Here is a 14227-nt window from a genome sequence, read left to right as displayed (position 1 = left end):
ATTTTATTTACGTTTAATGGAGTTCTGTTTTAAGCTTTATTTATGCGTACTAGAGGGATTTGATAAGTTCTCGAAATAACCAGTTTCAAACCGAACACGTTATTATTGTAGGCCCCTGTTCCATTATAATAATTTTGCAGTGTTGTGCGGATTAGTAAACAGCTAAAGTTAAAGCCAATTTCGTACTGAACTGATAAGATGTACATATATCTAATATAAAACAAAATTCAGCATTCACCGGCGCATCCAAAAATTATTTCACGCAGATATCTCAGCGGTGGTTTTCTGCTTTCATTAATGCTAATCGTCCAAAAAATATAGAGAATAATATAAAGGGGAACAAAGGCTACAGTCAAGCGTAATAAGGAACTCAAGAGGTGAAAAGGTTATTAGTAGAAGAGAGTAGTTTTACACATAATATAAGAAAGAAAAAAAAAACTCAGTTTACAAACTAATAATAACTTTCTACGGGGAATGAAAATAAATAAGAAATATAGTTCTTGAAGGAACATTAATTTATTTTAGAGGATTCGCACTGAACAAAGCTTAAAATCACCGCTGCAATGTCTGCGTGATGTTATACATTTTTGGATGCTAGTGCTGAATTCTATTCTGTTACAGGTAATTTGTCGGGATTTGCAAATGGTGCATTCAGTATGTCAAGCGAAAGACTGTAATCTCATCACTAAACCTTGTTTTTTAAATGTAGTATGGTTTTGGTTCGTTAGTACTATTATACATAAATCCTGCATTACAACTGAAAGTTTCAGAAAAATCTTCTCGATTTGTAAATATGGAGATAAGCTCCTTCAAGAATCATCATCCGCGTTACTTAATCTGATGTTTAAAATTCATTTTTAAAGTAAGCGGTGCCAAATCATGGACTTCCACAGTAGGTGAAATTCATGTGAATCATAATCCTGCTGCATGTTTCGATGAAAAGGAGAACTATAAACATGTTGGTTAGTGTAATCTTTTATATTTATTACCTTGCAGTAGTGTTTATTCTTCACATGGGAAGAATAAGTTTAATGAACATAAAACAGGAAATTTGAATATTTTAAATATGATTCCTTTTCTTCCTATAGCAGCGAAATTTTCGAAGATGATGAACATGTTTCCTCTTAATTTTAATTAAAAGTTCATGTGCCGAATTTCATACCTCCAACTTACGATAATTTTTACATTGAGCATTTTCTGAATAAGTAATCGGTAATTTGAATATTATGGAAATTGTATTCTTTCTTTCTTTCTTTCTTGCTTGCTTGCTTTCTTGCTTTGTCTGTCTTTCTGTCTTTCTTTGTCTTCCTTTCTTTGTCTTTCTCTCTTTCTTTCTTTCTTTTCTTTTCTTTCGTTCGTTCGTTTGAGCGACATTTTCGGAAACCACGTGTACAATAAATATTTCCTCAATTTATCACATATTCCTTTATTTTTAATTAGAAGTTTAAATACCGAGTTTCATCTCCTTAATTTTCGAAGTTCGTGAGATACTTTATTCTTGGCAAAAAGAATTTGAACTCCCGTACCTCTGCCGCTGAAGATGCGTATTTCGAAAACTCATTTCGTAACCTTGCCTTGGCTTCTTAGCCCGTTTTTCCTGTCAAGGTTAATTCTGCAGTATTTGACTTCTGTTGCAATCTGTTAATTAGCTAATTTTTCTCCAAATAGTAAAATATATATACCAGATTTGGATATTATCTTAGGTTACGTATTACCTGATATATTTTATTTAGAGATGCAAAAAAGCCGGCTTTTTTGAATCGATGGTTTTTTTCACATAAAAAGCCGGCTTTTTTGGAAAAAAAACGAGAATTTTGGAAATTTTGGCTTTTTTCAACTTCATGATTTTTCTATCTAAATAGCTTTCTTATAGTATATTCTATAGTTAGATAAGAATTCCATGACCTGAATGTGATATTTCGCTCTGAAATTCACCATCAAGATGGATGGAGCACATGTTTTACGAATTAAAGCTAACATGAAGAATGTAGTATTTGAGGGCAATTTTAGAGGCTATTTAACTTTATTTTAACTTTTGAGTTATCGATATCTTTTTTCTTCTCTAGTTTGTCATCCGTGTTTCATTTCTAAGAGCTTTTAGTACTCTAGCTTCTAGCGCAAAAGTTAAACTTGCCCATTTTTCTATTTATCCGTCAAAGCGTACGTTTTTCAATATATGTCAAACCGTACTGCCACATTTCTGTTATACTGTAGCTGTGAAGTGATTTAGCAATAATTTTCCGGACACAACCTTGAATACCAATTTATACAAATAATCAGTAGCGGATTTAGAAAAGTACTTTAGGAGGGTTTTTTCTGATTGTTTCGTTTCCTAAAAAGTCCTAATTTTATTTGGGAAGTTCTTGAAGTTTATGAGTACAGGCATAACTAATATTTCGTTTCGTTTATATGTTTAGCAATAATCTTCCGGATACAACTTTAAAAATCATTTTATACTGAGAATCAGTGGCGGATTTAGAAAAGTATTTTGGAAAGGGTTTCTTACTAATGTTTAGTTTTTTTAAACATTCGTAATTTTTATTTAACGGGAGCTTAAAGTTTGAGTAAAGGCATAAATAATAGATATTTCGTTTGTTGCAGACATTCCGTAACTTTGGGGAACGGGCTTCAGTCCGAAAGACCGCCCCCGTAACCTTCGCAAAACCGTCACTGCTGGTAATTAGTAATAATAACGATTTAAAAACAATAAACAAGGAAGTAGCCCAACTCACAGTACACGCACTATTTCTACATTCACAGATGGAATGAAGAAAAGCTTTGACAGAATGGTCGAATGCTGGTTGAATCCCGGACTTCCCGATAGAAGCGCAAAAGCTAATCACTCAGTCATGTTTGTTGTGCAGTTGTATTTAGCTTAACTTAAATATATTCGTAGTCCTTTTTTTTTTTTTTTTTGAGGGGGGAGGGGGAGTTCCGTAATGATATGTTGAATCCCTCTTGTTAAAAATTCAGAAAACTTGAGGATTGGGTAAACTGTGATGGTGGTTCTATAAAACTTAACTGTAGAATTTCAAGAATATACAGAACCAAAAGCTCTAGATGTGCAGTCTTTAAGTGTATCATATAAATCTAAGTATTTCTCTTATGTTTTATTTTAATTTTATTTTGTTTCAAAAAGAGGGTATGGAATATTTTCAAGTAAAAATACTACATACTATTTTGTTAGTTATTTGTGTATTCTTTAAGAAGAAGTGTTTACTTTTAGGGTTGGCTGATTTACACCAACTTTTTTTTTTAATAACTGGTTTAAACCACAAAAATAAAAAGAATGAAAAATGCGAATCGTGTGAACTTCATGGTAACGTTTCCAGATATCAAACCACCTGCAATAGTTTTATTTCCCTTTCACCTTTTAATCAAGGTGTCCCATGTTCAATTCTCGGTCGAACCACAATCCTTCTTTCATGCGTAAGCCAAGTAGCGGTTCGGATGTCAGTTTAAGCGAAAGTCTTCTCCTTGATAACCTCGGTATTTCGTAAGGATGTTAAGCCTAAATATACAAAACAAACCAAATTGTATATTTCTACATGCCTAAATGCGTGTTGTTTTGTAAAGAAGCTAATATTGCTTAAATATATTGATAGAAATTGGCAAAATTTATCGATTGCCTACGTAGCTTCCAACATTAGCTTGGATTGGACTTTCAATGATATCTACGTACCGGTACTAAATTTGTAATTTAATACCTCAGTTTTAGCGTACTGATTATGGTACGTTGACCTTTAAATTTTACATGCAAAGCAATAACAGGATTTTCCCGTTATTGTCTTACATTTCAAGTAATGACGGGATTTTCCCAGTGGCTAGGGCGGGAGATGCTCAACTTAAGAAATTTACTGACCGCACTTCTTTAAGCTTATGGGAGTTCTTCCGGCATAACCCCGCTGTTGCATAGTAACATCAAGGCGAAACAAACTTAGGCTATTTCTGTGAATATGTAATATAAATACATAAAGCAAAAAATCTAAGTCAAAAAAGCCTGGTTTAAACCAAAAAAGCCTGGTTTAAACATCCCCCCAAAAACGGGTTTTTGGCATTTCCAAAAACAACCACGGTTCTTGCCAATTCTGCTTACTTTTGTATATAGGAAGTTAAAAAAATTCTTATTATATACATTGGTTAATCCTGTGGAATTCATAATGTAAATATGTTGAAGAAAAATTGTTTGAAATATTTTTTCGAAATTCATAGTTTATTTTCGATGTTTTATATTATTATTAGCATCAACCACTAATTAAATGATTTTTTGTGTTATAGAGAAGCGATACAAAGTCTGTTTTATCAATTTAAAGCAGTATTTTGAAAAAAGCCCAAAATTTCCGAAGCAAAAAAGCAAAGCAGAAAAAACCGAGTTTTTTTCCAAAAAAGCCGGTTTTTTTCCGAGCCCTTGCATCTCTAATTTTATTTGTTGATTGATTGATTTTCAGTTTAGCGTCCCCTTCAGCAGCGAGGCTATATGGGACATGGACCTACAACTTAGCGTGGAATCCCACGCCAAAGACGCGTACGCTAAGCGCTTAGCTACTAGGGAGCTTATTTTATTTGTGTCTACTAACAACCAATCCAAATATATGCAAGAGTAAAAGATTTTCGTTTAGCTGTTCATGCATGCTGTAGTGGTTGGTGTTTCGATAGTGAAGTGAATCTACTGTAATTACCAGAAGGAAGATCGTAATAATAGTATTCTCAAATTCTACTTCAAGAACCTATGCCATACTTGTACTAATATTAGTTGTTGAGTTGATTCTAGTTTAGCGTCCCTTTCAGCAGCGAGGCTATATGAGACGTGGACCTACTGATTAACGTGGAATCCGAACCACATGAGCTCCCGCTTGTACTAATATTAGTCTGTATAGTCCGATATATGGAGAAGGTGGTTGAGGAGTTTATATATGTATATCATTTCACTATGCTGTAGTACATGCTTCATCATAATGAATTTATTTTTATTAGTTTCAGTGTATTTGTATAAATTGAAACACTTTTACTTTAGAGTTGCTTGTTCTTTTCATATTTGGATTCAATTTGTACTTTCAGTATTTCATTTGCTGAAACTTCTGCGAAATTTTTCTGGGCAATTCAGTTTTAATAGCTGGCATGTGCTAATTTCCTCATTTTAGTTTAATCTATTCGCACTAAAATAATTTGATCAAACTCCTATACTGAAATGTGCTTGTCATTTAGTATCTGATTCAATCTCAATGTTTCCATTTTTTCTGCTCTGCGTAGAGTAATTGGCACAAATCACCAACACGTCTGACTCGTCTTTAACATAATTGTCTTGATTCTCTGGATAATGTGATTGCCAAGGGATGTCATCTCGTATGCTTGAGCGGATTAGATAGGCCATAGATTCCAGTAATGTCCAAAAATATAATTTCTAACCCAGGGTTGGCTGGTTTAAACCAGCTGGTTTTTATTTTTTTAAAAAAAGTAAACCAGAAACGTAAAATGTTGATGAACACACATTTGTGGGTTATCACGTTTCACTCCCGCATAATATTCGTATTATATTCAGACCTAAATTCCCCATTCATTACTAAGAGATTATACTACAAAAGCATTTTTTTTTTTTTTTTTTATAAGTTTATGAATGTTCCGTTTGTGATTTTTTTTAGTTTATTATTATTGTTATGCAAATGCAATCAAAGAAAAATTCTAAATATTGTTTCATTTTAATCATGTTTAGTTTACTATTGATAAAATGCATTGAAATGCCGTACTTTTTGGGGGGGTTGGGGGTCATACAAACTCGATGATTTTTATTGTAATCAGAAGTATCTTTGGTATCTATTTATGTATAAATGGGTCAGAGCCAAAGTGGACTCAAATAATTCGTATCTTGATTCACTTTTCTTACCGATATGCAAATTAAGTCGTGTTATTTCTTTAACTCGGACTAATAAAAGTCATAGTGAACTAACTTGGACTGAAATAGTTCTTCTATACTCTGCAATATTTCGAAATTGTCCATATGTAATTCTGTATAATGGTTTCACTTGTGCAATTGTTTATCTTTTTGTCCTTTCGTAATGACTCTTGACAATTAGACAAGTATATTAACAAGTATGTAAAGATAAGTAGAATGTATTTTTTATCAGGAGTCCTTTGTGAGTGAATTGTTAGACGTATCGCATTCGTGGCCAGTTAGTCCCAGTTTCGAGTTCAAATAGAGGTCAATTTCTTTCGGATATAAGTCGAGAAACGGTTTGGATTCCGCTTTAAGCTTATGTGACCCCTTTCAACATAACCCGACTGTTGCATAATAACACCAAGGCGAAACAAACTTATTTCTGTCCATATGTGATATAAATACATAAAGCAAATTATTTAAACAAAAAAAAGTTTTTTTTTTCAATAAAAACCATGGTTTTTGCCAACCCTGTTCTAACCTAACCTAACCAACTTGTCTTATACATATTGGTGTTCCTAGAAATTACGCGACAACGTGTGTGGTAGATTAATAACACTAATTGTAACCGATACTATCATTCGTTAGTTTTATTTGATTCCCGTATTTCAATATATGTATATGATAAAATATTTTTTTTTTAATTGGTTTTCAAACATGATCTAAATTTAGTAAAGGTCCGAGGCACTGGTGTTTTGTAAATGTACAATACCGTAAATCTATTTCTTTATCAAGCTGCTCTTATCTAAATTTAATTAAGGTCCTTAATGTTTTATTCCTCTTGCGTTAAAAGAAACTTGCAGTGCCCCAAAGAATCACAAACATTTCACATACAACTCTAAGATAAAATAGTTTCGTTTGATAGAAGTATGAATAGTAGAATAGTTTTATTTGTTGCGTAAAAATAATATGAAATCATTAACCTTTCACATTATTAATTTATTATACATACAATTGTGGTGATACTAATCAATTTTGTCTTCCATCAAAGGAGATGCAGTTACAGATAAGAAGTTTCAGTTCTATTCTGATAAAGCAAAGATTCTGGATACTTTAGATTCCATAGATGTTGAAGTAAGTGCAATGCTTTATGTACCCCAGCTAGCGAGTCTCGTTGTTGGCTATAACTTCGGGGGCTTCCAGATATGGAACCTTATGACTTTGGAAATAGAGTAAGTATTTTGCCTTAGCAAACTACTAAATAGTTACAAAATATAGGTTGCAAAGTAAAAGAAAATAGCCTTAGATGAAATATAGTTTTTAAAAGTAAGTAGCAGTATCACGTGTACACCACGTGAAGGACTCAAGTTTATATACGTGATACGAGGGTTGTCCAAAAAATAAAGAACGTTTTAGCATGGTTAACAAAGCCATAGGATCTTACTCTATATTTCTCTGTAATCGCCATAGTTGCCAAGACACTTGTTATAACGTGAGACCAATTTTTCAGTGCCGATGTAATACTGATCTGTCACCAAAGATTTGAGCCACTGTGACGTCTTGCTTAAGTTCATCGTGTGCGAACTGTTTTCTACCAAAACATTCCTAAGTTTCGGGAATAAGTGAAAATCACTTGGTGCCAAGTCTGGGCTGTAAGCAGGATGACCAAAGATTTGGCAGGATGGTCTCCTACTCATACTTTCATCATGCAGGCTGGTCCTTCCTTGATTAAACATAATGCACCATTTCCTCACTGGTGTCTCATTCATTGTACTATCACCATAAACATTCTTTATTTGTTTATAAATTTTAATAGGGTTAGCTTTTTGCGCGTTCAAAAAACAAATGAGACTCCATACTTGACATTTGGCGGGATTTTCGATTGGCGCCTCCCATTTTGAATCGTTCCAAAACAAGTAGCATGACCGCACAGCATTGAGACTCGGCTCACACTGAGATGAAGGAAAGAGCTAACTGCCGCGCGCGATGCGCAATCGATCTTTAATTTCTGAACAGCCCTCGTATTTTCTCAATTAAAATTGAAATTACTAGAGATTCCTGTCACCTCTAGTTTTAGTAGAAAAATTGAAAAGAAGATTTTATAACAAAATACTTTGGTTTGAGTAATATTTACCTGTACCTTGGGCAGAAAGTACTCATACATGTGCACTATACTTAGTAGAATGTTCATTTCATATTAACAAAAGAAGAATGTTTTTAATATATGTAAGTGATTATTATGGGATAGTTGTTGCTATGGACATGTTTTATGGTTACCTAGTCAGTGAGTTTGTGTACTTAACAGTTTTAAGAAAAGGATATTATAAGTTATATCAAATAATAAACCAGTTTAGCACCGTTTATAGACGTTGTCATTTTTATTAAAAAGGTGAGATTAATGGTATTTAAATATCGAAGCTAATATTTTCATGCCAAAGAAATACTACCACTTCGAATTTTTATCTCAGCAAACGAACCAGGTTTACGACTATCATTTTGATAAGTCGTTGCAAAAATTTTGGTTTACCTCACCCGGGACTTTGTAAATTCAATTCCCGAAGAAGAGTAAGGTTGAATTTACTTTTATACTACAGTTAATGAATACGAACTTAACCATATTGCGAAGTGGTAAAGTAATCATAAGAAAAATGGACAACGAAACAATGCAGCAGGAATCAAATACTAGTGACAAAGCTGAAACTAGTGTAACACCAGGATTGACATCGGAGGATCGAATCTTGTTAGCTTTACAGCGACAAATGATGCAGATGTCTACCGAGATAAAGCAGACCATGGAACAGAAGTTCAACGAATCTAACACGACCATGGAACAGAAGTTCAACGAAGCTAACAAACAAAATGAAGAATTAAGTAGACGAATGGAACAGAAGTTTGACGAAGCTAACAAGACCATGGAACAGAAGTTCAACGAATCTAACAAGACCATGGAACAGAAGATAGAACTGAGGTTTGACGAAGCTAACAAGCAATATGAAGAATTAAGTAGACGGATAGAACGGATAGAACAGAAATCAGATGAAACGAAACAGACAATTGTCCAGGTGGTGAACGACATATCCTCACAGTTCGAGGAAAAGTTAAAAAGGATATCCGATGATTGTCAAGAAAAGCACAATCACCAAAACCAAGAAATTAGTGCTGTAAAAAAAGATTTAGAAGTAATAGAATCTTCCATTAAACAGCAAAAGATCCAGGTCAGCAACAATTCTAATAACATACGTGTAAATACACAGTTGTTAGCTACTATTCAGGAAGAGATTAGAACGTTACAGGCTAAAGACAACATTTACCGTAATAACTTGGGTAGTGATCGCTTTGAGTTGCCCCACTCACCAGAGAGGAACTCGCCTTCGCCGGGGTCTGATGAGGATATTATACTAGAAGAAAGTTGTCCGAAGAGTACTGATGAGCGAAACGTAGATGGTGCGACGACACAGCACGTCATGGATAGGAACTATCACTCAACAAGAACAAGGAATGAGAAAAAGAAGGTAAAATTAAGTGTTAAAATGAGTGAAATTCGAGCTATGAGCAAATTCAGTGGTAAGTGTAATGAGAATGCTACTTCTTTCTTAGAGAAATTCCAAGACGAATGCAATATAATGTGTATCGATCGATCACAATATATGAAATTAATACCCCATGTATTACTCCCACCTTGTTCCTTATGGTTTAAAGCAATACGTGATCACATTAGTACATATGAGGAATTCAAAGCGGCATTGATCGCAAATTATGAAAATGACTTTTTGCTGGCAAATAGAGATGCCACCCTGAGAAATCAACACTTCAATCCTCGATTGCATAAATCTGTTGTAGAGTTTGTTGTAAATGTCTACAACGAATTAAAGGTTGTTAATCCATTACAATCGGAATCGAGAATAATAGCATCGATTCGAAATTTGCTTCCATTTAAATTGCAACAGATCTTATTTTCCACACAGTGTATGAGTTTCAGCCATTTATTGATGCTTGTCCAATGCTACGAAACTCAATACCATGCCATGAATCCACAATCAGGAATGGGTAAAAATAAGAATAATTCAGATCATTTGGTGCCAGTTCGGAATTTAGATATCCGAAGTGTGAATGATATGAAACCTAACCTAAGCCGAGTATACTCTAGCAATCAAAATGAGCAAAATAGACAAGGTTATGTAGGGAATCCGCCTAACCTAATTAATCGTAGCAATTCATATGTTAGACCATATAGTCAAAATAGGTTTAAAAATAGACGTAATGTATGGCGAAATTCTAGAAATACAGCGAACTACGTGGATAGCCGTAATGGAAGGACAAGAGATGGCACTTCGCATCAAGATCCAGGCATTGAAGTAATTTCTGTACAGAACAATAATACGGGACATAATCACGATTGTGCTGTACAGTGTACTTTATTGGAACCATACACGAGTGTGAATTTAAACTAATCGCGGCTGATGTGGTAGGGGTTAAACCCATGTCAGCTGTGGATTCTCATGAACATTTATCTAAAAATTTAAGCGATAATTCTTACGAACATTTATCTTCCAATTTACATGTTCATGCTAATTATGAAAATGATCTTTCACATGACGTCACTGTAAATAATTATTCGGAAATAGCAATTAATAGGTGTCAGTACCAATTTATACCTGTTGTAAATCGTTGTTGGTTTGAAGATGATACTGTCAATGATGGTTTTAATATTGAAGAAAATTTTGTATTTTTAAAGTCATATAGTACAGCTAAAATACCTATTAAAGTCAATGGGTTAAGTACCGAAGCTTTACTTGATACGGGAGCAAATGCCTCTCTATTATCGTATTCATTGTGGAAAGCAATTACTAGCAATTATTCGAATCCTAAGCTACAAAAGGCTGAGAACCTTATTATAGTTGATTTTACCGGTAAACATAAAAAGAGGGTAGCAGGAATTACTCGTGTGACAATATCTATTCAAGATTTTGAAATATCAATTCCTATTCTGGTAATAAAGGATCTTAACGAGAAATTAATTATGGGCTTAGATTTATTATCCCAATTACGTGTCATGCTTGATTTTAAAAACCAAACGTTGACGATACCGGGTATACCTCAGGAAATCGTTCAGAAATTGCTTCCAAAATTAGATAATCTTGCTTGTCAATATAATGACATTCCTCCTGTAGTGAATAATGTTTCTATTAGTGCAGGAAGTGATAAATTAAATGATCCACGATTGGAAGACAAACAAAATGTGGTGAATATAAAGGACGATGTATTATTTTCTGAACATGTTAAATCACTCGAAAGCAGCCTTGATTTTGCTGATAATACAGTAATAGCCGACTTTAAGAACATCTTATATAAACATAGAAATGTCTTTTCAGAACGTCCTGGACGTTGCAAGGATTTTGTTTATTCTTTTAAAGTTAAAACAGACAAACCCATAGTAACCAAGCCCTATATAATTCCATATAGATACAGGGAGAATGTACGTCAGCAAATCGCAGATATGTTAAGAGATGGGATCATTAGGCCTTCAAGGAGCGTCCACCTTAATCCATTACATGTTGTTCCAAAGAAAAATGGTTCTCTACGTGTGGTATTAGATTTGAGACGCACTAACAGTCACATTGATCTGGAACAAGTGAGGTATCCTCCCGTAGAAGAAATACTAGCTTCTTTACAAGGGAACACTGTATTCGGAAATCTAGATCTAGTGATGGCGTATAATCAGGTCGAGTTACATGAAGATTCCAAACCATACACAGCATTTAGTTTTGAAGGTCACTTGTACGAATACAATCGTGTAGTCTTTGGGCTTATCAATGGTAGTGCAGCTTTAGCATCCTGCTTGAACAAAGTTCTAGGTCAAGACTTACGTAGCAATGTGATAACTTATGCTGATGACATCTTAATCATGGGGAAAAATCCACATGAATACCTGAAGTACTTAAATATAGTTTTAGACAGATTGGAAAGTTCGGGCCTTACTATCAATCTACAGAAATCCAAATTTCTGCAGAATTCTATAGAATTTCTTGGGTACCAAATTGATGCCTCTGGTTTACAATTCAGTCAATCTAAAGTTCAAGCCATAGAAGATCTGCCTGCGCCAGTAAATGTGAAACAGACACGACAAATATTAGGACTCTTCAATTGGTTTCGCAAAGCCATCCCGCGATTCGCTGAGATAGCCCAGCCTTTATTTATGATCATAAAGAAAGGGGTACCATGGCAATGGGGTCCTATTCAAGAACACAGTTTTAATAAGTTGAAGGAGTGCGTAAAACGAAACATCCATTTGAACCACCCCAGATACGACGTTCCTTTCTATGTACAGTGTGACGGTTCTCAACTTGGAATCTCTGCAGTACTCTGGCAACCTAACCCAACTATTCAGGAACCAGCTGTTATACATTGCGCTAGCCGTACTCTAAAGAAAGCTGAAAAGGGATACACCACGACAGAAATTGAACTTTTGGCTATACGTTTTGCAATACAAAAATTCGCTCCATATCTTAGCGGATGTCATTTCATAGTACTTACCGACCATAATTCATTGCGATATCTTAATAGCGTACAAGGATATAATAACAGATTACTTCGCTGGTCGTTAGATCTTCAAGCTTATGATTTCGAAGTACAACACATTAAAGGGGTAGATAATGGACCCGTAGATACCTTATCACGTCTGTTTCCTGGAGAAGAGCAACATATTTTGTCCATTAACGAATTTAAGATCTTACAGGATGAAATAGCTACCATTTCAATAGAAGATTTAAGAGAACATCAAATGAAATATCATGAATACAAACAAATCATGGAACATTTATCTTCATGTGGCGAGGGATGTAGTTGTCCCAAACACTGGAATTCCAGATTTAAATTAAACAACGGGATTTTACTTATTAAAGATTTCAAATTCAAATCTAGGAACAAAATTTGCATTCCACCTACATTAACAACACGCATATTAAAGGCCTACCATGACGATTTCGGACATTTTGGGTATGTGAAGGTATGTGCCTTGGTTAATAAATCTTTTTATTGGAAGGGAATGAGAGCTCAAGTCAAAAATTATATTAATGACTGCATTGAGTGCATGCAAATTAAGCATAATTACCAGGCTATACAAAAACCAATGCTCTCAATAACGCCTGAGAGACCACATTCATTTCTGTCGATCGATTTATATGGACCGTTACCAAGAGCTGCTACTGGAGAAGTTTATTTGTTAACAACTATGGATATCTTTTCACGATATGTGGTAGCCTATCCCTTGCGTAAAGCAACCTCCGCTGCTATCGTGAATAAAATTCTGAATGTATATATTCCACATTGTGGCCCTATCGAACATATATTATGCGATAACGGTTCACAATTCAAAAGTGATGTGTTTCTCAAAGCCATGAACAAGGCCAACATTAAAATTCATTTTGTGACTCCGTACCATCCAAGTAGCTCCGTGGTAGAAAATGTACATCGCAATTTTGGTATGTTGTTTCGGCACTTTTGTAAGGATAAACATGCTGAATGGATTAAGCATGTCAACCAAATTACGTACCTTTTGAACCATTCTATATCAGACACTTTAGGTGTGTCTCCTGCTAATGTGCATAATGGCTCTGATTTGATTTTCCCTGTGGAACAACATTTTGATGTCAAATTGGAAGATTCGACAATTATAGATTCATCCAATCTAGTGAATATGGTAAAGATCCGAAGACATAACAAGTTTTTGAAACGTAATTCGCAAGTAGAGTCTTTGCAGGAAGGAAAATATCGGATCAAGGTCAATGACTTAGTTTTTGTTAAACAACATCCGCAAAGTAATATGTTGTTAAAGAAGATTTACAAATTTTGTGACATTTTCTCAGGTCCTTATTTATGTTTTAAGGAAATAAATCCTAAAGTTTTCGAATTGTTGAACGCTAAAACGGGGATGTCAATTGGACTTCGCAATATAGATGAGTTAAAGGTTTGGAAACCTACTCCGTATACAAAGGAAAAATGGATGCATCTAGTGAAAGAGTTAGTAGCACCTGACATTCTTGCTCAAATAAATAGGAATGAAAAATAATAAAAATGTATTTATATAATAACAAAAGGGTGTCTTTTGTTTCTGTAAAAATAGATTTATTTACTTACATGTGCTTATTCAAACGTAGATTGTGTTTAATTTTTGATTTTTGTTCAATTATATTTTCTTTGATTTTCAGTCACCAACGATAATTTTTCAATGACTTGAATTCTTTCTTATTAACGTGAAGGATTGTAATTTAATTCATGATTAATCAAGCACAAAAATTGTTTTCATTATATTAATTTGTGTTAAAACTTTATTGTTAAAAATAAGTATTGGTGAAG

The 14227-nt window shown here is 34.2% G+C and overlaps 1 protein-coding gene across 4 annotated transcripts in view; it reads left to right on the top strand.

Annotated features, from left to right (window-relative positions):
* Positions 1-14227, top strand: part of Elys (AT hook containing transcription factor 1 homolog) — a 124533-nt gene that overhangs the window by 19996 nt on the left and 90310 nt on the right. For all 4 annotated transcript variants that reach the window (XM_081737065.1, XM_081737064.1, XM_081737066.1 and 1 more), the window contains exon 6: positions 6924-7104. In XM_081737065.1, the coding sequence (XP_081593191.1) occupies positions 6924-7104 (181 nt within the window). The remainder of the gene's footprint in view (positions 1-6923; positions 7105-14227) is intronic.

This window comes from Thermobia domestica, chromosome 13, assembly GCF_964235325.1.
Source record: "Thermobia domestica chromosome 13, izTheDome1.hap1.1, whole genome shotgun sequence".
Lineage (NCBI taxonomy): Eukaryota > Metazoa > Arthropoda > Insecta > Zygentoma > Lepismatidae > Thermobia > Thermobia domestica.
The sequence above is the reverse complement of the archived record's forward strand: the minus strand, read 5'-3'. Positions and strand labels throughout refer to the sequence as shown.